General features: G+C 46.8%; 1 protein-coding gene across 3 annotated transcripts in view; it reads right to left on the bottom strand.

Annotated features, from left to right (window-relative positions):
* GRIP2 (glutamate receptor interacting protein 2) overlaps positions 1 to 26,778 on the bottom strand; it is a 508,408-nt gene that overhangs the window by 93,123 nt on the left and 388,507 nt on the right. For all 3 annotated transcript variants that reach the window (XM_086939256.1, XM_086939257.1, XM_086939258.1), the window contains exons 12-14: positions 24,601 to 24,787; positions 6,190 to 6,335; positions 1,244 to 1,324 (exon numbers count right to left, since the gene is read on the bottom strand). In XM_086939256.1, coding sequence (XP_086795382.1) covers positions 1,244 to 1,324; positions 6,190 to 6,335; positions 24,601 to 24,787 — 414 coding nt within the window. The remainder of the gene's footprint in view (positions 1 to 1,243; positions 1,325 to 6,189; positions 6,336 to 24,600; positions 24,788 to 26,778) is intronic.

The following is a 26,778-nucleotide window of genomic DNA, read 5'->3' as shown; positions in this document are numbered from 1 at the left end:
TTCACTTAATTGTGATTGCTCAGCTTGGTGATGACGCGTATACATGTCTGCAAAAATATATAGTGCCTAATTACTAAAACAAAAAAATGATTGACTTTGTTCTTTGTCACAGGTTAAATATCTTTATCCCTGTGAAGAAACCCCTTCCCCAACACTTCAACCTGTTTTTTTTTTATGTTTTTCACTTCCTATTCCCACTCTGGTAAGAGGCTTTACTGCTGCCTTCGGCAGGAGCAAGTCCCTGACGTTTTCCACGTTAGAAATAGACCAGGGAGTCCTTTGTTGATGCCCAAAAATATTCAGTTGTGGGTCTACAGAAACTCACAGGGCATCAGTCCTGGAGCACCTACTTCCCAACCATGGCAGTAAATCTATTTCATGCGAACAAAGCCTACTACAAGTGTAAAAACGATTCTTTGTGAACTCCTAGTGTTTTTACACTCCTAAAAAAAAAAGTCTTTCCCATGAGGAATGTAAATAAACATGCGCAAGCAGCTTTGTGAATCAGATCTAAACTGTGTCATGTTCATGTGGGGCTGCAGCAGCAGAGAACTGTGGGCTTTAAAATGCGAATGTCCGTTGGGACGGCAGTCTTGGGCTGGCCAGCCAGACATGCGCATTTAAATGCTCTCTAACCCAGCTGCCTTCGGTCTTATACAGCTGGGTTAGAGAAAGCACAGGCCTCCAGTGCTCTTAGGAGTGTTGGGAGAGTCTGCTCTATCCAATCCTAATGCTGCTTTCATGCTGTCAAAGCAGCGCCAGGATTGGGTAGTGCAGTTTTCTGCATCAGGAGCTTCCTGGAAGACACCCGAGGGAGGAGGACGTTGCGCTGCTGTAAGTGAATTTTCTTTTGTGCCCCCGCCCACCACCCCCAGTACAAGCCAGCCGCCACTGGTTATGTTGCTGATTGATAATACACATTCAAAAGATATGTTCTGACCAGAGCTGGGGGAGAATAAAACCCATTCACAGAATCTCCTCTCCACCCCCATCCATGAACTAATTATTTTCTTTTGTTCCCGTAGAAAAGCTCTGGCTGAAGCTTCCCGATAACCCTGAAACAAATGTATTGATTTCTTCTGAAAGTGTTTGCCTGAGTGGCTCCCAGAAAGAGATAAATCCCTCCGCATATCAAATGACTGGTGCTGGCCGGAACCTGATCCCCCAGACCCCATTACTCTTCACGCCACCTCTTTCATGCTTTTATCGCTGGCGGCCATATGCATCTCAGCGCCATACTCACAGCTGATGGTGATGCCCAGCTCCACGCCACGCCTCTTGGGCAGCTTCACGTGGAAGGTGCCGCTGCTTGGAATCACAGACTCTACAAGACATGGAACACCACATGGGTGAGTCAGACGCCCAACATGAAAGGTCTATCTTCACCAACAACCATAGCGGTGCATCTCAAGCAACAACCACAGCGGAACATAACAAGAGACATCTTGAAACCGGAAGGATGCAGTTTTTGCTATGGACCTTAATTGCTTCTTAATACTTCTCCTTTCTTTGGAGAATCATGTCTATCCAATCCGTTTGGCACACACTTGATAATTTTATGATGGTTAACTAAAATTCTCTTGTTTTACTCCTCTTACCTTGTATATAAGCTGTCACAGTCCCTCTTCTCTTACTCGGTCACCCACTTCCAGTGGCGGTGGGTCCATTGGGGGCGTTGGGGCGTTGCCCCACTAGCCTCCGTCCCACTAGCCACCGTCGTCACGTAATCATTCAATTAATTATGTGCAGTGATTCAAAAATAAATTATCTTGAGAAGCGCACTCACAGTCTGCATGCGTGCGTCAATGAGAGCCAGCTGTACCGGCACAAGCAGAATCGGACATCGCAGAAGGGTGTGGGGGCGGGGATGCGGGAGTGAGTGACAGCGCCAGCTGAGCAGATATAGGAGCGCAGCAGGCAGCACAGTGTGTGCGCATTTTGGAATAGTCCTTATTTACGACTGGCCCACGCATGCGCAGATGCGGTAGTCCCTTCCCTCCTCCCCCTCCCCTCTAGCTCGCAGACAGGCAGGGACCTGGGGGACCCGAGTCTCATAAGGGCAGTATTCACCCTGCTCTTTGTCCAATCCTGGCGCAGTGGCGCTGTTAAGCTGCGCCAGGATTGGCTGAGTAAATATACCGCGCAGAGTTCAACACTGGTGCCGCGCGTGGTGGTGCAGAAGAGCAGGGGTCGGACCCATTCAGAAGATGGCGCGGGCCGGGACGGTAAGTTTTAATTTATAACTTTTATTTCATTAAACCCCTCCCGCCAAGCTTCCCCCCCCCCCATCCCCCCGGCGGCGCGACGACCCCATTTCAACCCCCCCACCCACCTGTAATGCCGGCCGGCGACCGTGACTGGAAGTGAAAGAGGTTGTCAGTTATTCGGCACCTCCGTGTTATCAGATGCATCCTTCTGGCGTGTGGGCCCCCCTTAAAGAGCAGCACCGGCACACAGCTGAGCTCCAGTGTAGGAATGTGCCGCTCACCACCACTCCTAAAAGTCTCTGAAGAGAATATGAGAAACGCTTTGTGTTTGTTTCACAGACTAATCGGGCATATCACCTGGCGCTCTTTTTACAGATATATATTCACTTTCTCTGCAGCTTGTTTGCAGTGTGATCATGTGCACTCTTAACAATGGGGAGTAAGCTAGTTGGACAAAGGGGTACCCGCGGAGCGCTCTCGCTAATACAGGGGCCAAAGCGGGCTTTCGTCGTGCAACAGACTGCATCTTACAAAATTCTTCGAATTGCATTTTATTTCTCGCTCAACTGCGTGGTGCAGGGGAATGAAATCCATCTTTTAACAATTCATTTTAGGGAGTACATAAAAAGAAAGCACCCCTCAAAGAACATCATACTAATAAAAAAAAATAAACGTGCATTTTTTTCAGTTGGAGGTTTAAAACACCCAACAGGCTTAAACTAAAGATGCCAGACAGCTCTTATTTTAAAGATTGCTTTGTTAGTGAAAAATTATTTGTGTGTGGTTGCCACGGAGAGCTCAACATGGTTCTGAGTGATGCGTTGCCCCGGATTAGTGCGCCTCGAGAAGGAAGAGTGGCATGGTAGACCTGAATGGTGGGAGCTCTGGGAGAGGGGATAGTATAAGGGTCACATGGTTCTTGAAAGGCCGTAAGAGCTGTTTGGGCTTTTTAAATGTCAGTAATTAAGTTTCTCAGATTTATTCTTGTCACCGACGACGCAGTGCTGTACTCACGTGCTTCAGATTAAGCATCGAGAGAATTCTGGGAATAGTAGTCAAGGGGTAGTTCAGTTCATGCAAGTGAACAAACACATGAAAACTTTCATTTGTGAAAGAAAATCCCATAGCGTCACCTGGTAGCCTTAGATCTAAAAGGGGGAATTGCCTTGAGAATGGCTGTAGGAGCAGTGGTCAGCAGCTCAAATGAAGGATGGGCTGCTAGAGGGGTGTATCGTGTATGTGCCTTGAGAGCAGTGTATTTCTCAGGAGGCCTTTGAAGGGTTGCCCAATTAGCACTGAAAAGTATTAATAGGTTTTTTAGGTTTCAGAAAGACTGAATGGGCGCATACATGATTGTGAGAAGGAATGTTGGAGGTGCCTGGTTGGGGGTAGTGCAAGAAGAGTTCATGGTTGTGGGAGGGGTTATAAGAGCAGTGCATATATGAATGAAAGGATGTATGATGGATGCCAAATGGGAATACTTGACTGAGAGAGCTTGAAAGTGGGCAGGCACACTGATAACAAGAGTTCTAGGACACTAAATCCAGTGCATGGGTACCCTACCGGTTGATTAGCAGCGCTTGACGAACCAACGTAACATAACAGATGCACTTGGTAAAGAGGATGCTTGGAGATGTAAGAAGTGTGCTCACTTATCATTAAAAAATGTATAGTTAATATGTTCTGTAAAATCCACAATTTAAATTCGGTTTTAAAAAACTTTTCTTGAAGAGACCCGTGCCCTCCTCTTTCACTTTGGGCTCTCTTGCTACGTTTACTCAAGCAAAATAATTGGGTCTATAATTTCCGCCCCACCAGTTTAAAAATTCACCAGCCGCCACTGCCCACTTCCCTCCTCTATCTTTATTTCCTCTTCTTTCCCTTTTATCTCTTTTTTTCCATTGGATATGCCTACTAGAACCTACTAGAAGCCAACTCCCATATTGGATGGGGCTCCATTTAATTGCATTCAATTCCAGGTACCTGCTCTTGCATGCATTACTTGGCAGGAGTTATTGTTGCCCACACTGTTTTGCACCGTCGCATTCTGCCTACCGATATGCTAATATTTGGTTTTTATCACTCTGTGCACGGCTGTAGAGGGTATTAACGAATAGTATTTCTATCACCATTGTGTTCTACTGGGCCTCATATATGTATGCCTGTACTGTATGCTTTCTGTTTCTCACTGTCTTTAATAAAATATTTACAACAAAAAAATAACGATTTAATTGGAATAAATATTCACAATAATAAATACCTATACAAACATGAAAACTTAAACAATTTCACAGCGTAAAAGTTGAATGATTTTAAAATACCAAAAATACTACATTCAGACAGTCCTACAAAGAAAAGAAAAGGCGATAAAACCAGATAAAACATTGCGGTAGACATACATTTTCTAGTTGCACAAAAAATGGCGATACAGTAGTGATGTGTTTACCTAATGCACGGCTAAAGAATAGACCTACTTAATTCCTCCAACTCCTCAGTACGAACCATTTAGCTACTTCTGCCGTGAAATGAGCAGTAGAAATTAGCTAAATAAGAAAGGAGAGCTTCTCAGATACTTTTCATTCAGGAAACTCTGAACAGAATTCAAAAAGTGTAAGGACGAGTCAGAATGTAAAGGGAAATATATGACCAGGCCCAATTTACTTTCTAAACCAGTGAGCCACCTGGTCCTCTGTTGTAGCCCCCAGAGCCAATGCAGGGGCTTCCAAAGCACAATAGCCCGTGCGTTCATGCAATATGTGGAATGCAGGAGAGAGAACAAAAAATGACAGTCTGCTCTACAGCTGGGGGGGGGGGGGGGGGGGGGGGATATTTGAGGGGTGAAACTGCACACGTGGGAGAGAGCTGGAAAAAAAATTCACTCAAGCAAAGAGGAAAAAAGTAGTTCCTTAAAAGTAAAAAGTGGAAAAATACATGTCAGCCAGGCCAAAGGATGATAAAGCGTCTATACTACATGGGACGGGAAAACACAAGATGGACAAGGTAAGCTTACGAAGAAGAAGCCAGAAACTGAGATTGACTATAGGGCTAACCAAAAGTAAGCAATTGGCATGATGTAAGACCACTGTTAGTTCTTGGTAAGAACACCATTGGTCTTTTCCAACCAGATTGTTTGCACTGTCTTTTAGGCGAGACAAAGTTACTGTATTGTCTTTTTCTAAATAGAGCATGTTTCAGGAGTTAAGGGCAGGGTCCCTCGGATACTTCAGTCTACAGCATTAGAGTGCCGGCAAGGTAGAAAAGGTCCTAGTATTCTAAGGCTTGCACAACGCTTTGATAAGCAGCTTTTTATAAGAGAATGGAGACACACTCGAAGCTCTGGACCTCTTGGGCTTCATGTAGAAATACAGGTTTGAGAAGTGATAAATGTGTACTCCATAGCAGATCACAAAGATTCTTATCAGGAATAATATCCGTTCTTTCAAGTCTGTATATAGAGGACAGGACTATTTCTAGTTGCAGAATAGCATCTTTATTATTTTTTGTGGAACATGGACAGCCAACACATGTTTCGCCCCCTTTTGGCGAATTGCGCCGGGGCTTTCTCAAGGCTAATTTCACATATGTAGGGTATATAATTATGGTTCCCAATTTTTGCAATATCCAAAATACAGGGAGTACAATACTCCAGGAGCAGAGATTCTTCTTTAAGTTCTTTATTTCAGTCCAACCTGGACCCCACAGAGAGCGAGGCGCACGTGGAGCGCGGCACCGGCAGAATGAGCCCCAACTGTCCATCGTTTTCCTTCTCGCTCTCCATCCAATGGATGTACATATCCATAAAAGTTCCATGAGGGTCAATCTCTACCCTTTAAAGAAATCTACTCACCATACTAAACTGTGAGATTCATCCACATTCAGCATGTGGACGAAAACCTAGGCACACTCCCTCCTTTGGTGACCAAGACGTTCTAGGGACATGGAAGTGTAACTCGAAAAAGTAACAGACGGTTGTGTCACGTACCTGCCACATCATACTCGATCTCCAACGCCACTTTGTTTGAGAGGGCAGCGTCGCGAAGGAGCTGGTTGGCCTCTTCCATCGTTCCATCCTCAGTCTGGATTCCATTGATGGAGAGCAGTCTATCCCCAACTTGGAGGAGCCCACACCTGTAATGGAGAAAAAGCATGAGTGGAGCAGGGATAGCAAGGAGAGAGACAAAGGGCAGTGGTGCACGTGAACCACTGTCCAACATTCGGTGAATCAATGGTGGAGGAGACTTCCCAAAAGGCAAGAGGAGAGCAGCTGATCTTACACTGGAGTGCTATTGACAGAACCGTGCTCTGAACCTGCTGGTGCAATTACTGCTTGCTGGGCTTGGAGGTTAAAATCCTTATATGTTCTTTATATGGGTTTTTAATTTGAGGGACACCCTCACATTCTTTATTTGAATCCCCTTTGAGTTGCACACGCTTTAAAGCAACACAGTAAGGTTCAGAAGGTATGTACGTTTTTAATAAAAAGGTTTAAGCCAAAGTTGCCTAGTAGATTTTCTGTAAAACACTAACATTTCTTTAAAAGAAAACACTGCCTTCTACAACTTTAGTTCATGTCCACTTTCTGAATTATCAATCAATCAAAGACATTTGTAGATCGCACTACTTACCCGGAGGGTCTCAAGGCGCTTGGGGGGGGGGGTGCTGCTACTGCTCGAACAGCCAGGTCTTGAGCTTCTTCCTGAAGGAGAGGTGGTCTTGGGTCAGGCGCAGGGAGGGAGGGAGTTCCAGGTCTTGGCGGCCAGGTAGGAGAAGGGCCTTCCTCCTGTTGTCGCTCTTCGGATGCGGGGGACGGCGGTGAGGGCGTGGTTGGTCGATTGGAGGTGGCGTTTGGGAGCGTAGAAGTTGAGGCGGTTGTTGAGGTAGCTCGGGCCTTGGTCATGTAGGGCTGTGTGTGCGTGGGTGAGGAGACGGAAGGTGATTCCTTTGTTGACGGGGAGCCAGTGCAGGTCTCTCAGATGTCTGGAGATGTGGCTGCGTCGGGGGATGTCGAGGATGAGTCTGGCTGAGGCGTTCTGGATCCGCTGGAGTCTCTTCTGGAGCTTGGCGGTGGTTCCGGCGTAGAGGGCGTTGCCGTAGTCCAGTCGGCTGGTGACGATGGCCTGGGTGACCGTCTTCCTGGTCTCGGTGGGGGTCCACCGGAAGATCTTCCGTAGCATGCGCAGGATGTTAAAACAGGACGTGGAGACGGCGTTGACTTGTCTGGTCATGGAGAGGGAGGAGTCCAGGATGAAGCCCAGGTTGCGTGATTGGTCTGTCGGTTTGGGTGCGGTGCCCAGGGCGGGGGGCCACCAGGAGTCGTCCCAGGCAGAGGGCGAGGAGACCAGGATGAGGACTTCCGTCTTGTCTGAGTTCAGTTTCAGGCGGCTGGTTGTCATCCACTCGGCTACGTCTTTCATCCCTTCGTGAAGGTTGGCTCTGGCGGTGGCGGGGTCGGGGTCGTTGGTGAGGGAGAGAATCAGCTGGGTGTCGTCAGCGTAGGAGATGATGTTGAGGTTGTGTTGGCGTGCGATGGCCGCGAGGGGGGTCATGTAGACGTTGAAGAGGGTGGGGCTCAGCGAGGATCCTTGAGGGACGCCGCAGATGACTTCGGTGGCCTCTGACTTGTACGGTGGTAGACGGACTCTCTGTGTTCTTCCGTCGAGGAAGGAGATGATCCATTCCAGTGCCTTCTCCTGGATTCCGACGTTGCTGAGGCGCTGCACTAGGGTGCGGTGGCAGACAGTGTCGAATGCCGCGGAGAGGTCTAGGAGGATGAGGGCCGCTGTTTCTCCGTTGTCCATCAGGGCTCGGATGTCATCGGTGGCAGCGATGAGGGCGGTCTCGGTGCTGTGGTTGGCTCGGAAGCCAGACTGAGTGGTCGAGGGATCCATTCGTCTCGAGGAAGGCGGCCAGCTGTTTGTTGACGGTCTTCTCGATGACTTTGGCTGGAAACGGGAGGAGCGAGATGGGGCGGTAATTCTTGAGTTCGGTGGGGTCCGCTGTAGGTTTCTTGAGTAGGGCGCTGAGTTCGGCGTGCTTCCAGCTCTCCGGGAAGGTGGCGGTGTCGAAGGAGGTGTTGATGATGTCCCGCAGGTGGGGTGCGATGACAGCGTCGGCCTTGTTGAAGACGTGGTGAGGGCGGGGGTCGGTTGGAGATCCGGAGTGGATGGAGTTCATCATGCGGACGGTGTCTTCGGTGCTGATCGGAGTCCAGGCGCAGAGGGTGGTGGTGGGGGGCGGTGGTTCGGTCGTGGCGTGCGTCGGTTGAGTGCTGAAGCTGTTGTGTATGTCCGCGATGTTGTTGTGGAAGTAGGAGGCGAGGGAGTGTCAGAGGTCTTGCGATGGGGTGATGTCGTTGTTTCCGGCGTTGGGGTTGGAGAGCTCTTTCACGATGTTGAAGAGTTCCTTGCAGTTGTGTGCGTTGTTGTCCAGCCAGTCCTTGAATGCAGTTTTCTTGGTGGTGCGGATCAGTTGGTGGTGCTTCCGGGTGGCAAGCTTGAGGGTGGTCATGTTGTCCGGTGTTGGTTCCCTTCTCCAGGCTTTCTCGAGGGCTCGGCAGTTCTTCTTGGAGCTCTTGAGTTCGTCGGTGAACCATGGGGCCTTCTTGCTGCCGGGTCTGCTGGGCGGGGTCCTCAGTGGGGCGAGTTCGTCCGCGCAGTTGCTGATCCACTTCGTGAGGTTGTCGGCGGCCTGGCTGGGGTTCGCTGAGCTGGCGGGAGGGTGCTGGCTCAGGGAAGCGGCGAGCTGGTCGGCTGTGATCTTGTTCCAGCTTCTTCGAGCAACCTGTTGCTGGTGGTGGTGGATCGTCGTTCTTTTGAAGGTGAAGTGGACGCAGCTGTGGTCCGTCCAGTGGAGTCCGGTGGCGTGGCTGAAGGCGATGTCTTTGCTGGATGAGAAGACGGCGTCAAGTGTGTGTCCGGCGAGGTGGGTGGGGGTGGACACCAGCTGCTTGAGACCGAGGTTGGCGAGGTTGTCGAGCAGGGTGATGGTGTTGCGGTCGTTGTTGTTCTCCAGGTGGAAGTTGATGTCCCCCAGGAGGATGTAGTCGGCGGAGGGGAGGGCATGCGGGCTGATGAAGTCGGCGATGTCCTCGCTGAATTGTGTGCGTGGTCCCGGGGGTCGGTAGATCAGGGTGCCTCTGAGGGTGGTTTTGGGGTCCGTGTGGATCTGGAAGTGCAGGGGTTCGGCGGTTGTCAGGGTGTCGTCGGTGTTGGTCTTGATGTGGATGGTGTCCCTGTAGATGATGGCGATGCCTCCTTCAGTCTGGTTGTCGCGGTCTCTTCGGGTGATCTTCTAGCCCTCTGGGATGGCGATGGCGATGTCGGGCACTGAGGAGTCGTTCATCCAGGTTTCCGTGAGGAAGGCCACGTCAGGGGCTGTGGTGTCGAGGAGGTTCCAGAGTTCGATGGCGTGTCTGTGGACGGAGCGGGTGTTGAGGAGGATGCACTTCAGGTGGTTGCTGCTGGTGTTCGGCTTGGCGGGTGTTGGTGCGGGACAGGTCCGGATGCAGGTGAACTTGCAGGCGTGGCAGCTGAAGGGTCCGTGGGTTCGTCTCGGGGTGGCTCGGTAGCATCCCGGGATTCGGCCGGTGTTGAGTGCGTTAAGGGTGGCGGCGTCGTAGGTCCGGCGGGTGGGCTGGTGTCTGCGGGGCCCAGGGGTCCTGGCACTGGGCGCGGTCCAGGCGCGGAAGGGCTTGCCTTTGGCGCGCCTTCGGCGCACAATCGGCGCTCCCGCTGCGCGCGCCACTGCGCGGTCGCTCCGGGGGCGTCATAAAAAGGGAGCCGGTAGGGAGGGTCTGCGGGGAGGCGGGAGCGAGCAGACCAATCGGCTGGCGGGGGGGGGGGGCGGGGCCGCGGGCTGGCAGCGGCGGGAAAAAGGATTCAGGGCTTGGTGGGCGGCCCTGCGGCTGCTGGGGCAGCGGCGGTAGAAACTGGTATGCCGAGGCTTGGAGGGCGGCCCTGCGGCGGCTGAGGCAGCGGCGGTAGAAACAGGAGGCAGAGGTTTGGAGGGCGGCCCTGCGGCGGCTGGGGCAGCGGCAGAGAAAACAGGTAGGCAGCCGGCAGCATGTAGGCAGAGGGGGCGACCAGGCCAGAGGCGCAGTGGTCGCTCCCTTGGAAGAATCTGGGTCCCCTTTAAGAAGGGAGCCGGTAGGGAGGGTCTGCGGGGAGGCGGGAGCGGGCAGACCAATCGGCTGGCGGGGGGGCGGGGGGGCGGGGCCGCGGGCTGGCAGTGGCGGGAAAAAGGATGTCGGGATTGGTGGGCGGCCCTGCGGCGGCTGGGGCAGCGGCAGTAGAAACTGGTATGCCGAGGCTTGGAGGGCGGCCCTGCGGTGGCTGGGGCAGCGGCAGAGAAAACAGGTAGGCAGCGGGCAGCAGGTAGGCAGAGGGGGCGACCAGGCCAGAGGCGCAGTGGTCGCTTATGACAACAAGAATGCATTTAAATTCCCACCATTTGGTGTAATTGACAGAAAGGTCTGTTTACTCTGACAACAATGTTATGTTACCAGATCAGAGGAGTGGATGAGACATTACATACTGTTGAACCATTAAGGAAATCACAAAGAAGGAAATGTAACACCCTACTAACCAATCATGAGAGTTATAACATAACACACCATACATTCACACGCCCTAACACATCCTACTATACCATACTAAACATTTCATGTTGTATCATATTCACACTACATGCGGCCAGATTTTCATCCGAAATAGCGTCAGACCCACTGTCACTACTTCATGCAGCACAAAACCATGCCACACAACAACTATACATACTTTACCACAGCAAACCACCATACAGCACCACACTGGACCACACAACACTATATGCACTCACTGCATCGGATATCATGTCACAACATCATACCCTCATTAGTGTGTGCACTACAGCATTCGCTACCGCAATACCCCATTCCATTCTCCAGTCTTTTGCACCATGACACCCATGGCCACTCCACAGTCTACCTCTTCTTCCAAAATCACATCACTACACTGGGCTTTGGCGACTACTCTGACCATGTATGGAGATCTGCTATTCTAGGAAGATGCTGGTCATTAAGTTCAACCCACTTGTCAATGCAAGTGGAACACGTCCAACCCTTCAGGACTCCTCACAGGCTACAGACAGCAGTTCCTGTCCTCTTTGTCCTCTTCTGTTCTTCCACAGGTCCAGAAAGCATTCGGAGCAGTTGGGGGTGAGCTGCTACTTTTGTTCAGTTCACTAGCAAGTGGGTTGGGGTGTCTCCTAGAGACTCTGACCACTGGGCACAAGGCTCCTAAGGACAAACCTTTCCACTATTGCAGCACATCCTGTTTGCCTCACTAAAAACTATCTCACAGTGCACCAAGTTTGGTAAAATCCAACATGGCAAAATCTTTTTGCCCCTGGAGAAAGCTTGTGCACACCTAGATGTGTGTTAAGAAAATACAAAGTTCCCTCCCACTCAACCAGTCTAAACTGGTTCTGGGGCCAGCTCCCAGCTTCACTGCAGCTAAAGCCAAAAGGCAAAAGTGTGTTTGGGAATAAAATTACTCTCTTCCACAATTACCTGGTCACTAAAAAATAAAAGTATTGGTTTGCCTCTGGTCTATTTCAACGTACTAAAGTTCCTGGACACTCCTAAACGGCCCTGATTTGGTGAAGCTAGGTCATATGTGCTCCCTCCAAGATACCCTGCCAGGCAGGGTTCTCCAGGCAGGGAAAGTACATGTTTTTAGAAAATAGGTCTCCTGTATATTTATCAAAAATGCTACTTTACTATTGAACTTGATTGTTAGTAAGTATTAAAAACAGTAGTTGAGTCGGCTAAGTAGCTTATTCCAAACCAAATATACAGAATTAACATATTAACTACACTTTAGAATTTTTTTCATGGAACCTGCCACAGCGCCAACAGTAAAAACAGCTTAAGGAGGCTGGTGCCTGAAGGAGCCTACAAAATCTAAATTCTTACATGTTCCACTTTTAAATACCAGGCACCCAACCTTGTGGGGTACCAGGCCTATTTATGGGTGACTTCATGTTTAAAAGTAGGTTTTCCGGTCAAAAGGACAATTGTGACCTGTCTTCCGGCAGGCAAAAAAGATGCCGGATCAGGCTACACATGTAGATCAGAAGCCATGCTTTGCTTGTCAGCCTAGTGAATGGCAAAATTGGTTCTGCAGTCCACAGCGACATTTAACTTTCTATGCCACTGGAATACTTTCCTACATCTTATATTATGGTCTTATTGGGACATTTAATATGCCAAATGGGGTTTATCCAATTTGATCATGAGGTCAAAACAAATGCACTGTGGACTGGAGAGCAGTACCCCAGTGAGCAGTGTTAGAAAGCCAGCAGCATCAGTACCAAACCCTACCCTCGCCTCCTAAAAATGTCATGGCTGGGCAAAAAGAGCCACCATTTCACACAAAATAACACAGCCAGCCTGATCACCTCTTTACGTCCATACAGAAGAGCTGCATTTGAACGTCCTGATATGTCAGTAGTTAAGCGTTAGTGAGTTATTTATTTTTCTTCATTAACGTATTTGCTCACATCACCAGGATATTACTACCCGATAAGGAGGGGTGTATTGTAGATATGCCACATGAGACTTCTAAGCGAATCGCGGAAGCATCTTGTTTTGTTGTGTGCAATAGAAAGATGATGGATGTAGCTAGTTCCACTTTGACATCTAGCCAAGTATCAGTAACATTCAGGATATTGAATTACTTTGACTAAAATCTGTTAAGGATGCAGCATGAAATTAGATATCCATACACTCATTACACTATGTCACAATGATGGGTTATTAAGGCCCGCTGTGGAACCAGCACCAACACAAGTCACATCATTTGCAACACTGTGGAAATGGATCTTGTGCAATGCTAACTAGAGAAGTTTAAAACAAGAATTTGTTACATGTAGTTCAGTCAGGTGATTTCATTTTGACCCTGTGCAAACATTTTTTGTCACTAATATGCCATGGCACAGGTTTACAAGCTCATAATTGATTATCAGATGAAAACAGAGTGCGGTGGAAGCTCCTGAGTTATGCAGTCGGTTTTCAATTAAGTATGGTTGAAACATTCACGAGTTAGAAGTTTAAAAATGTTAGTTTTAGTGAGAGCAGGTGATGTTTTTGCCCCCCTCTTTGCAGATGCATTAGCCAAAGGTTGAAATCTTACTACCTTTGAGGATCACCAGTGGTGGTTGAGGCCATAATTAACATTTATTGTAGGTGCAATGCAGGACTGACTGTCTGCTTAGGTAAGTCAGAGGTGAAGAACCAAGTTGTGGGAACTAGAGAAAGTAGTAGTTGTGAAGATCAATCTTAAACTACAATGGAGCAAAGCGTGATGCATACTGCGTGAGCCAATCCGCTTGCTCCAACGAAAATCCCAGACATACAATGCTGTAATGTTATAAGTGTTGCTGTCAGCCTATCAATTTTTGTAAAAACAATTTGAAGAATTTCTCAATGTCTGATTTTTTTCTCTCAATAGAACTGTGGCAATTGTGGCTACAGCATCCCAAGAAAGAAGAAGAAGCTATGTTGAAAAAGGAAACTTAGAGCATATGTTCACTGTAGGTTTCTTGGCTCTAGCCCACATACAGAAGAGATATCAGATGAGGCAAAAAAAGACTAAAAGTAGCCAAGCTTTGAGCGAGCAGTTAAAGGAGTTGTGAGGCTGCGTGGTGAAAGTCTTCAATATAGCTGAGCGACCTAAACAGCTGCAGCACAAATTCTATTCTTGCTGAATTTCTCAAAAGCTAGAAGGTTAGCCAAAGATGAACGGAATGTTCTATGGGGAGTCTTGAATTTTGAGTCGATTTTTGACAAATGTGCGGGCATGACCATGGAGAGATATACGAACAATACAGAAGGTCTTGAATTGACTACATTGTTTAATAGGGAGCCAGTGGGAGTGTGCAAATTTGGGGTTGTGTGTGGGAGACTGTAGGGGCCCATCACGATCAGACAGGATGCTGCATTCTGAACAGTCTTTTGTTTGTTTTGGTACGTACTCTGGAATCCCCAATCAGAGTTAGTATAGTCTAAGCATGAGCCGGTAAGAGTGGTTACAGCAAGTCTTCTAGCATTGTCACATAGAAAGATTAAGATTGTATCTGGAGTCCTTAGAAGGGAAGGGCAGGAAGACACTACATTATACAATGAGTAAAGGGGCATGTAAGTCCTGTAAACTATTTGAGGGTAGGCAACTGGAGGGAAGTGGGGTTTTGTGAACATTCCCGCAGTACTGGTTATTAAAAAGTTCCTGGCTCGATGATGTCCCTAAGAGATGGGAGATGCAATATCCCATGCTAAGCATGGGCGGAAAATCCGTTTCGCTCGCGGATTTTACGGATTTTCGGTAAATTCGCAATCCGCGAGATTCGCGAATCTCCCGCAAAATCCGCAAATCCGCGAGCAGCGGATTTTGCTCGCACTGCTCACACTGTTCGCGTGAGTTTGCGGCTTCCCAGTACAACTTCGCGCCCCGCGAATAAGTGCAAAATTGCAGAAATACGATCTTAGCAAAACTGAAACTACTTACCAGGTTCAAAAGTTCAGGCTCATCATTAGTAGCCATTTCCTGTAGTGCTTCCTGAGGGGCCCCTCCAGAGTTCAGTTGCCAGTTGCAACTATTATGTGACCCTGCTCTGAACCTCAGAATAGTTACACATATGCCACAAAGGTCCTGAATTACAGCTAAGGGAGACAAGCAGGAGCCAGGCTGGCAGTTCAAATCCATTAATCAGCCCCTAATTCATTATTGTCAGTTGGGGCAGGGCAGGTGTTGTAACTAATTTTGCAACAATGAAAGCACTTAGCAAGTGCAAAAGATCACTAATCAGGAAGCACTAAGGAAGCAGGTGCCAGCTAAAAAAATATTCTGTGACACATTAATCAGCCCCAAATTAATTCAGGTCACTTGAGGAGGGAAGGTGTGCTTGCGTTGCCACAATAATGTACACTGACTGGACAACCAGAGGGTGCTGTGATGAAACAGAGGGTGGCATGGGTGGGCCAGAGGGTGGCATGAGTAGTCAGAGAGTGGCAGTGGTGACAGAGAGTGGCAGTGATGAAGAAGAGTGTCCCAAACAGGCTGGACACGTAGAAACAACAAGTTCGCGAAACTTGCGACCCGACAGGTAAGTTCGCAATTTGCGACATTGTACAAAACCCTCGCGAACTGGCAGAAACCCGCGCAAACACACAAAAAAAAATCCGCAAATTCGCGAGAATTCGCGGATTTTGCGGATTGCGAGTTCGCAAATCCGCAAAATTCGCGAACGCGAGATTCGCAAAATTCGCCCATGCTAAATCCCATGCCACACACTCCACTTCTCCCAGTCTGCCCCTCTTGGCCCATATGCTATGCCCGTGAATGCCCTGAATGAACAGAACCCCAAGTTGAAGAGGTCTTTAGTTCTGCCCTAGCTAAGTGCCAGATGAATTTAGGTATTTGGAGATATTAAGGAACTGACCAGGAGATGGGTCTCCGCTGGGCCTGAGATAAAAAATAGAAGTGTTTCTTCTTCCAGGTAAGAAAACAAAAGAAATGGAAGCAATATGGAAAGTTGCAAGTACCATAATGGCATTAAATACCTAGAATAGAACTGGCAAAATGGGCTAGAAGAATTATCCTGTTTCATTGCTTGTGGGTGCTAGTAGGAAATGGAAACCAGCAGGGAGGCGCATACAGCATCTTTGAATTATTAAAAATAGAGCCCTCTGAAATTTGAGAAAGACAAAGACCTTGAAGGGCATTGAGCGTGGGCACAGAGACCCAGAGGACTGTGCAACACACGGGGAACCATAAATACTCATGGTTGCATACAGCCTTTAAATGATCGGGGCACATCTAGAATATTACAAAAGTTGAAGACACTTGCTAGGGAAATGAATGCACACCTGGGACCTAAGGAAGGGTTTCGGTACTCTTGGGAAATCACTAGGTGTGGGCTAGGAAAAGAGGTACGCACAGAGGCCCGGGGGACTTGTACAAACAGTATCTACTGGAGAGTTGGATACATGCAGAGGACTCTTGGACCATGGTGAGAGAGGTCCATCAAGGGTCTTCCTGCATCTGCAACAGAGATTCACAGCCATCTGATAAAGACCAGATCCTGTGCCACAGCATAGATCATAATGATTGCATTTTATACATTTTGATTTTATGCATAAGTATTTGGGTCTAAACAACTAGCAAGATATATTCCGCCTAAGTTGCCGGAGGCCTTGCCCAGCCACCCTCACCCACCATAGATGCCTCATTAACCGGTCTGGTTCATACCGTGCAAATGCAGTAGCAATACTCGAGTCGGAGCTGAAAGAAGCGAATCGCGGAACATGGACTATGTCAAACACAGAAAGTAATATTACTGGACAAGAGCGAAACAGCAACGAAGTTAATGAAAAACAAGCCCCATTAGACCTTGTACAAACACTTGCTAATGACACGTTCCTAGCTTCCCATGCACAGCATGCAGCGCGGGCCAAGATCCGAGCCAGCTAATGCAACTGGATGTACAATTTGCTTGATTAACATTTTCTTAATATCGCGGTAATGATTCAATGAACACCATGGAACGCCTCCAGTGCACACAACTCTAATTGGATAATCAATAACCAGCTGTAATGATGGCGCTTCTGGCAGCTTTCCAACGCTATTCGGCAAAGCCAGGCTAGATTGGGCAAGCTCACAAAACTGACATCTAGGGAGGTGCACAGCAACATCTGTGAGTCCTGCTGAACTCCAATGAGAAGCCGCCCCACATATGCAACTTCAGCCTATCATAGAGTTGTTCTCACTTGATTGGCTGAGCAAAGATCAGGCTTGAGTTGTTGAGTGCACTAACTAGGGTTCTCATTCTTCACTGTCTCTCTGTGTGAGAGCTCTGAGAGCCGAGTTCATTTTCTTTGGCCTCAAGACACAAGGAATGCAATCAATTTGTTTTTCCATAAAGTTTGATGATACAGGCCTGGTACTTCAAGGAACAAGCTATCACAGGCATTTTAATTGGCATCCTCAATGGATCTTATTTTACCCATGGTGAGGAATAAAAGGAGTATTGACCTTTCTGGGTCACAGGTGTCTGCCATTGGTTTATTACAATTTTGATTGCTTACAATCGGATTGGTTGAATCTATTGCAATTAGGTTCTAAATTTTTGTGATCAATAGTGTCCTCTCAATAATACTTGTTGCCGCTTCTAGACTTCTACACTTGGAAACTCGTTTGTTCTCTCTTCGGTGGATAGGAGACCAATACAAGACTGAGGGGTTCAAACAACTTCACTAGCCCCTCCCCCTCACCTCAAAACTAAAATATTTACCTGCTGGGTTCAGGGGATCAAAGAGGAACAAAGCAGAGAATATTGCCCCGTCAATCTTTAGGGGGTGTCCATCCTAGGGGCCAGCTCCACCTCAGATATCTGTGATGTTCGTTTTTATATATATACACACACACACACACACACACATGTATATACACACATACATGTATATACACACATACATGTATATACACATACATGTATATACAAGCATACATACATGTATACACACGCATATATACATGTATACACACATATATACATGTATACACACACATACATGTACACATACATGTACGCATACACATATGTACACATACACATATGTATACATACACATATGTATACATACACATACACATATGTAAACATACACATATGTAAACATACACATATGTAAACATACACATACACATATGTAAACATACACATACACATATGTAAACATGCACATACATATATGTAAACATACACACAATACACACACAATACACATACATACACACATATATACATACACACATACATACACACACACACACATATATATACATACATATATATAAACACACATATACATACACATTCACATTCCTATACATTCATATACATACATAGACACACAGACACACAGAGCACTCCTGGATCTACGGAGGGCGCCCCTGCTTGTAATACTGTACCATGCCAGGGAGCGTTGACCTGTCTCCAAACGACTCCAGGTATTCTCGTAAGGGAGTTCCAGGGTTAAAATAACCACAGCACACAACTCAACGGAGCTTGTGCAATTCCGGCATCCAGACCAGCGCAATCAATAAGGTGTGCTAAGAAAAGTCATCGCTCACTACCTGGACCCAGCAGGTACACCAGGGAAATCTAGGGTTTCTCCAGCTCGCTTCAGGGCGGGTATGTGACAGTGCATCACAGGACAGTGGTGCTGTCCAAACAGCATTAGATGGACAGAATGGAGGGGCAGAGGTTTCATGATTTAAAAGTTGTAATATGAAAAATCTATGTCAAAAGCCTGCATGGAAATCAACTGTGAGGCATCTGAATACAGCCCGGAAGTATTCAAATCTATAGAAAGCATTGCTTCACAGTTTTTCCAATGTCTTCGCTTCTTAACGTTTCTCACCTGCACTTAGATAAATACCCAAGGAACAGGCTCCTATAAATACAAAGTTAACGTCGTTTGCTGGGAGTTGGAGTCATGCCTGAGTACATTTTAGGAGCTTTTAAATCTGTATCACTGACGGTGCAAGTTCAATACATTTGAAATCTCAAACGACAAAGGAGAAATAAAAGGCAATAACACAACAACGACGAGCATTTGTAAAGAGCACGCTCACCCAGTGGCATATTGGAGATGAATAACAGAGGTTTATTGTTACCCAACTCAATGGTACAATGGTACTCATTTTATCGACCTCAGAAGGATGAAAGGCCGAGTGCGCCCACCGAGATTTGAACCTGTGACCATGTGGTTGAACACAGGCCCATGCAGTGAACGCATTAGTTCACTGAGCCACCAGACCCGGCTGGAACATGAGATAGAAATGCAATATACGACCTTTGAAAACGAGAATCACCGGTAATATCAACACCATGTATCCCCAAAGAGCTGCTGAGCCGGTGTCCGCAGCGGCCACACACACACCGGCCCAGGTCATCCCTACACGAACCACTGCCAGACGCAGGACACGCTCCACGCGCCCGTCTCTGAGCCCGAGGCCGGTGCCTGGCCCAATTAGTCAGGATGACTGATTGGATAATCATTCTAATTTTGGCTGCTGGCTGCAAATTGATTGGTGGAGGGCGCTCTATACACGAGATGGGCAGTGGCGGGATGTGATCCGGCACTAACGGGGGACGCACCAGAAGCTGGAACATCTGCATCCTCTAATGAGCTATCACAATGAATTGGCTTCCCTGGACCCAGATCTGACCTAGAACGCCCTGTCCTATGGGACAGTGAGGGGTCTGAATTGCCCCTGGGTCAATGTTCTTTTGACGGTCACTGCACACTACTCAAGTAGCCGTGGGCGGGGGCGTAACGCAAGCCCCTGCAGCCCCCGCAGCGCGGGGGGGCCTGCACCCCAGGGGGCCCCCTCACTCAGTCTCAGCGCAGCCAGCTGCAGCCCAGGGGATAGGTCACTATAACGCTTATCTTATGGTAAGCATAATTAAGTATAGTGCTTTACCATCATTTGGGTCTGAAGCGCTTTAGAAATCTGGTGACCTTTGCAAGCTCTCTGGTTCTTGTGGCTAAAAGTCGAAGCAGTAGTTGATTCTGTATTTATTGACTGGCCTGGCAAGTTTCCAGCCACATTTTAAGGACCTCTTTGTTAAGGTTGAAGGGCACTTGCAGAGGTTGCCACCCAATAAGAAAAGCACTGGATACATGAGTTGAGCAACGTCATAAATTCACAGGGAGGGTAGAGCCAGGTCTCACTGGGATCTAAAAGCCAAAGAATAAGCCAAATGAAGTACACCCTACCATGACTTATCAGGATATTGCAAGTCACAGAGGAGTTTAACGCTCAAAGACGAGGCAGAAGGCTAAGTTCCTTCATAAGGTCATAGAACTCCTCAGGGATGTGCACTATCATTATAATGTATGACAGGGGGTACTTTATTCCTTCTAGTACATGGTCATACCATCACCTTTCCAAGAAACCATCTAAATCCTTTGTGTATTCTTCTTTCACATTCTGTACAAACACAGATAAAAGTATAATCTGCACTGAACTTAAGCACACAAAAAAAGCAGTTAGTATTTTTTGCATAAGAACCAGTTTAATGGAAATTGGGTTAAAAGGTTGAGAGTCAAATTGTATGGAAACATGAAGATTTTTCATATTTCTGGCGATAACCTATGGAGCGGTAAATATTAAACAATCTGCCATAATTATCCCCTTTCCACTGATCACCTTTTCTTTCCAGAAAAAGGGCATCAAAAGAAGGATAAACCGGTTCTCATTTTTTTGTTTAAACAGCTGCTGTAATAATCCCTCTCAATTTGGCTGCTCAACCTGGCAACAGGCATTTTAACATCACAACTCACCTGTTATAACGTACTAAATTTGAGCAGCTATGTCATTTCTTTATTGCAGGAGACTATTAGAAGTCACAAGTCTCCTGAAATAAGAACATTAGAGACCTGGATTTCGACAAGGATAGCAAGCTTCTGTGTATTATGTCAAGCTTCTTGTGTTATTGCAAACGCTACCTGTGTTTCAAGTCCAGCTTCTGGTGCGACAGGCAGAAGCTTCACCAGCTGAGCATCAAAGACATTATGGAGCTACTGAGGATGCACAAAAGACTGCAGAGCCACACAGTAGAAGATCATGGAGAGGGCCAGATGTCAAGTGAGCACAGAGCTAGGGAGGATGCTCAATACATGTAGACAGCACAGCCGCACAACTGGTGGCATGGAGAGGGCTAGATGGAGGAAAGCCAGCACAGAGCTAGAGAACAATAACTCCTATTACACTAGTTTCAGACTGGGCTGACGGTCTTTCTCAGGAAAAAGTATGCTGGCAGTGCCGCAGACGGCACAGCCAAACATATTTTGAGTGGTCTCACCGCCACCCATTTTATGGCAGTGGGACAGCCATGTTAGGGGTGGCGGATAGGCAACCAAAGGGCCATGACAGGGCCCCCTGGTGATCCGGGACAGTGTCCCCTCAGTATTTATGTACCCCAGTTCCTGTCTGGCGGCATGAACCACATGGTGCAAGCCGCACCGTGCAGGAACTTGAAGACGGAAAGGTCACTGTGGCAGTCAGCATGAGGGTTCTTCAATGAGCCTTACAGCTTGCCGCCGTTGCAGTGCCGTGACCCGCTACAGATCATAATCCAGCAGGCGGCGTGAGAACGGCTTTGGTGGTCTTCCCGCAGGGTGCTGGCGTGGCGGCCTGTGGGAGGACCTCCAAAATCATAATAAGGCCCCAAGTCTCCTCTCACCAGATTCTCTCTTTTTACACTGAAATGTTATTCCCATAATGAAGGTGGAAGCTGCCAGGAAGGAAACGCTAGAAGGGTAGGAGGATCCCTCCTCATGACAAACTATGAAGAACTTAGACTCTGGATAAAAGAACGTAGAAAGTATTGTATTTTAATGGGAGAAAGCTGGAGAAACATTGGGTGTGCTGATCTGTTTTTACGCTATCAGGGAAGCAACTGAATATGCAGTTAACCCCTTTGCTGCTTCTGTCGACCAATGGCCGTCGCAAGCACTACCTCCGTAGTACTGCACATGTCCGTTGGCCGACGCGGCCCCACCCACTCAATAAAAACACTGCATCGCAGCGGAATTAGTGCTGCGGTTAATCTCACTCTTGCAGGAGCAGTGTGGCTAGCATCTGAGCCATCACCGAACTGGGGCTCTTTGGCCTTTGGGACCCTTCGAGTATGAGAGGAGTTGGGATCATGAACATCTACTTAAAATGTTGGTTTTCTTTGGCATAGCAGGAGTAGGTGAATTCTGGGCCTTTTAAAGATTTGCTGTTTTTGCTCAGGTTGTCCATCTTGATAGCTCTTCCGCTTTTTTCCCTACACATGGCATGTCTTTGCCCAGCAATAGGCAATATTCCCTGCCTTTAAAAAGGTGCACGGTTACTGCTCAGGTCATCAACATCCATCCTTTGCCATTTGGCATCATTTTACACACTTGACAGCATCTCCGTCTTGCATTTGTTGCAGCATGGATTACTGGAGCTTTACAAACTCACATTTTTGTACACCTCACATCCACACACTGATTTGTGCTGCATATCAAGACAAGACAAAAACATCCTTGGTGCCCAATACCCACGTGCTTTCCACAATGAATCACAACAAACCCAACACTCCCACCACTACTCCCTTACAGTGTACTGTCCCATCTGTCAATAAATACACTTTGCCATCCCACAACATAAGCTCGAAGCGCCTTATAGATGCTACAATACACCCTAGGATGACTGGATCATTTGCAGAAAGGAGAGAGAAGGTAAGTCTCTTATTTATAGTTTTTACAGAGTGTGGTAGCTGGGCTCCTCAACGCAATCAAAACAGAATTCAAAATCTTATGGTTGACTGATCCCTTAATTCACAGCTGCTTTCAACATGGCTATATACATATTAAATATGAATGAACTTGATATGGGCAGAGTTGGGTTACGTTAGGAATTATGATAGCTAAGAGAAATATAGCGCAAAAGTGGGGAGGGATGGAGGTGCCTACTTTGGCAGCGTGGACCAGAAACATGGATGAGGCTATGATAACCGAAAGGGTAGTGTTTAGTAATAGAGGATGCCCCAAAAAATTGACTAAAATCTGGGGGACATGGAACGATTATAGGGGGGTATTTGTGATCCATTGTCCGATAGAGAGGATGATGACTCAGATCTGGATGAAGGGTGAGACGCTGTGGGTGGCGGGTCAGGGCTTGATTTTAACTGATGATGATTGGCAAAATAGTATGTATGTGTTACTTGTTGGACTGTGTAATAATGAAGTGTGGAACTATGATGTTTTATTATATAAACGACTGACTCGTGTTAAAACGCTGAAAATGAATAAAATGTTTGTTAAAAATAATTAAAAAAAATATATATATATAAACTTGTTGGCTCTTTGCCCATCTCTTCAAATGTTTTTGACAAGCAATGATCTAATATCGCACTATTGTTGCCATCGTCCAGGATTAAAGACATTAGAGCAAGCTTAATTGTCCTAACTAGTCTGTGCTGATCCCTTATGAGCTGTTATACTCGACAAGTGGCCTATTTTTCCTAGAAAGCAAACGTCATTCTGATCACCACCTCCTCTCCTCGTATGGATAAGCCATACAGATTTCGCACACTCTACCGCTAAAATAATCAAAGACCTTCAGTCACTCTTGAGAACTCTCATCTTCCAGATTATTTTCAGAGGGTTTAAGCCTCACCTTCTCCTTGGACAGAATCCCGAGAGACCACTTAGGAGTCACATTAATCTATCAACCATCATTAGATCAATGGTAAGAGCTACCAGATTTCAACCACTGAATAGCCAAAGAGCCCCACCCTCCTCTTACTTTGCTAAAAAAGCCACTTTTTTACAAATTCTCTCATTTGGCCTCCCATATAATTGTTGAATATACAGCCTTTCCCATGGAAAAGTCAAACCCTTTAGGCTGTACAAACTGTATATTCAACCGGGATTCATCCTCACCTTTCCATTCAGGCACCAGGTTGACAAGATCACCTAAAACTTTAGGACCCCATTCATAGTTAATGTAGTATGTTAATGTAGTATATTTGTAAAGCTGCCCCAGCAATGGGGCGTCCCGGCGCTGTATAACGCTGTGGAACCCTTCCTGGCTCTCCCTGTGAGATGCCCCTCCTGGGTACCCCCAAGGTGAAGCCAGGCATCCCAGTGTTCTTGGGGCCGTTGTGGAGAGTAAGCAAGCTATTGCCCAGAGTTGCAGCGTGGGACCCATGATTAGAGTAGGCGCCGAGGCGAGAATTATCGAGTCCGCGGACATTGAGCCCAAGACCCTGCCGCGTCAGGAATTGAACCCTGGTCCCGGGCCTGATCTCTGCTTCAGGGTTTGCCGCTTCTAACCAGTGAGCCACCCTTCTCCTAGTCCCCACCAGTCCTTAAATTCTGCTGATGGCCAAGACCCTTTGAAGTACAAATTATCACTCTTTGTAAATTATCCTGTCTGATCATGGCACACTCTCCAGATCTCAAGAACCACCTCTGCCCAGATGAAGGTCTCCTTAGCCTGGTTGGCCCATCACTCTCAGCAGCAATGAGTGACACCACCACAAAGACTAATGTACAAAGGTCAGAATGGGCAATCATCTATCATTTTCCATTCATCATTCCACGAGCATCTTCTTATACTAGCACCATGCAATTAAGGTTTATGTTGCCACAGTAGGTATTAATCTACATGTACCAGTCTCTGTGTATCCCATATGCCGCAGTAAATGAGTAAAGTATGATGCACTTTTCGATTGGTAGACTAAAGAGTAAGGGCCATGTTTGGAGTAAAAAGAAAAACAAATACCCCCATATCAAGCACGGTCACAGTACCTCTCTGCTGGACTATCTGGCTCGATGAAGCGGATAAGGGGAGGCGAGGAGAGAGTTTCTGTGGCAAAGATTCCTCCTTGAAGCTGCAGTCCAAACCCATTCAGGGGATCTCCCCGCAGGACCACCTCTGTGGTCTCAGTGTGGATGATCTGGCCCCCGGGACCAACGGTACTGGACGCCAGAGAAACTGAAATGAGAAACTGCAATCAGTAGGGGAAACTATGCTACTGGAGACTTCCCACTGCTTCACAAAGACCATACACAGATTACATCATGGATTCCCTCTATGCTTTATTGCATATTTTGTATCTTCAAAAATATAGGTAGTAAAGTCTGGGTGTGTGAGGTCTCTGGTTTGATTTACAAAGATAATCTACCCAATATTTTGCTCACCAGTCTTTGCAATATTAAATGTTGTTGGAGGTCTATCATGTGTGGACCAAGCCAAAAAGAAAGTAATACAAAACAACCCCAACTTAACTGGCTTCCTAAGCAGCTCAAAATTGGCTTCCTTTATAAATTCCCTTTTACTCTATAGATTTCCCCTGGTCTTACAAATCATGGCTACGCAGTCATCAAAGTCTAGAGATAACCAGTATACCACAAATTCCTGTTGATGATAGAGTATACAATGCAAATAATGTTGTGCTTAAATACTAATATATTCTACATTTCTATTGGTGCCTATTTTTACTCTGCTCCATTTCTCATTGGCTGAGTCTGAAACAAGACTAATTAACACAGTTCTCTTGCATTCACTAATGCAACACAGGTCATCCGCGTGTTCATTCACCAATGTACTATGAGGTCCTCTACCCGTGACTCTGCTAAAAAAATGTTATAACACCCTGAGACAATGGCCCGGTGAACCATTGCAATGCCGTGGGTTCTTGATAAGCTAGGTGGACATGTCCAAAGTTATTTTTACAGTTCTGGTTAGGTTTGGGTCTCCTAAAGCCACAGAGAAACAGTACTTTGATGTTGATCACAACACATGGTTACATATGTCTTCCAAATACCAAATCTCACTATGGAAGTTTAAACATCATAGTGCCTGGAAAAGCAGAGGGAGTACTCACTTGTCCAACCTTAGCCCCTCAACCATGTGTTTGCTGGGGGGGAGGGGGGGAGACTTGCTAAAAGGCTTCAGGAATTAAAAGGGGCTCATATTGTGCAGTATAAATGCAATTCTTGCTTTTTCCCTCAAGATCAGGGCAGCGCCAGGTGTACCCAAGGGGCAAGTCAAGTGCAGTTTCTGCTATCTAAGACTACCCCTAAGAGACAGCCATAATCAACAGCTACCAGCAATGTCTGTTCCCCCCCACTAGGGGTCTTCAAAAGGCTAATGTATTGTATTGAACCTCATCAGCTCCTCTAATATTCACTTATAGTGATTCTTTCTAACAGGGATTGTAGCGGTCTTCGAAATTGCGACAATGCAAATAGGAGAATCAGATGGGCCCGAGAGGGACATTGATTTGGTCATACATCAACAGGAAAGCGGTCAAATCAAAAACGCGCGTCAAGTACCCCTTACAGGAACGGACACTTGCCTAATCCTGCTTAATATAAGGCACTATGACCCTGCAGCCGGCACAAACATAGCCAATAGCTAGCTGAGAGACTATCAGCTAGATTCATCATTGTCCCGTTTTACGAGTCCTTAATAGCGATTATTAAGGAATCGCTATTAAGGACTTGCAAAACGGGATTCATGTAGGAATTGCTAAATAAATTGCGATTCCTACACATTCCTTATTTGCGATTAGCAAATTGCTAATTGCAAATAAGGAATAACTCCCCATTCATTCCTATGGGCCTAAAGGCCCATAGGAATGAATGGCGAGTTATTCCTTATTTGCAATTAGCAATTAGCAATTTGCTAATCGCAAATAAGGATGCGATTTCAAGGGTGCCAGGGGTGTCCAAAGGACACCCTTTAGCACCCCTGAAATGTAAATTTAAACTTATGTTGCGCACACACATGTCCAAAGGACATGTGTATGTGTAACATACAACTGAGAAAAATGCACAAAAGTGCATTTTTCTCAGTTTTCGCTATTTACCACAAAGTCATACTTCGCGGTAAATAGCGCCCAAAAATAGCGAATTCGCAATTTAAAAATGGTTAATGAATTGCATTTAAGGAATCTCAATTAGAGATTTCTTAAATGCAAT

This window comes from Lissotriton vulgaris, chromosome 9 (genome assembly GCF_964263255.1).
Source record: "Lissotriton vulgaris chromosome 9, aLisVul1.2, whole genome shotgun sequence".
NCBI lineage: Eukaryota > Metazoa > Chordata > Amphibia > Caudata > Salamandridae > Lissotriton > Lissotriton vulgaris.
Note: the sequence above shows the minus strand (reverse complement) of the source record. Positions and strands in the feature narration are given on the sequence as shown.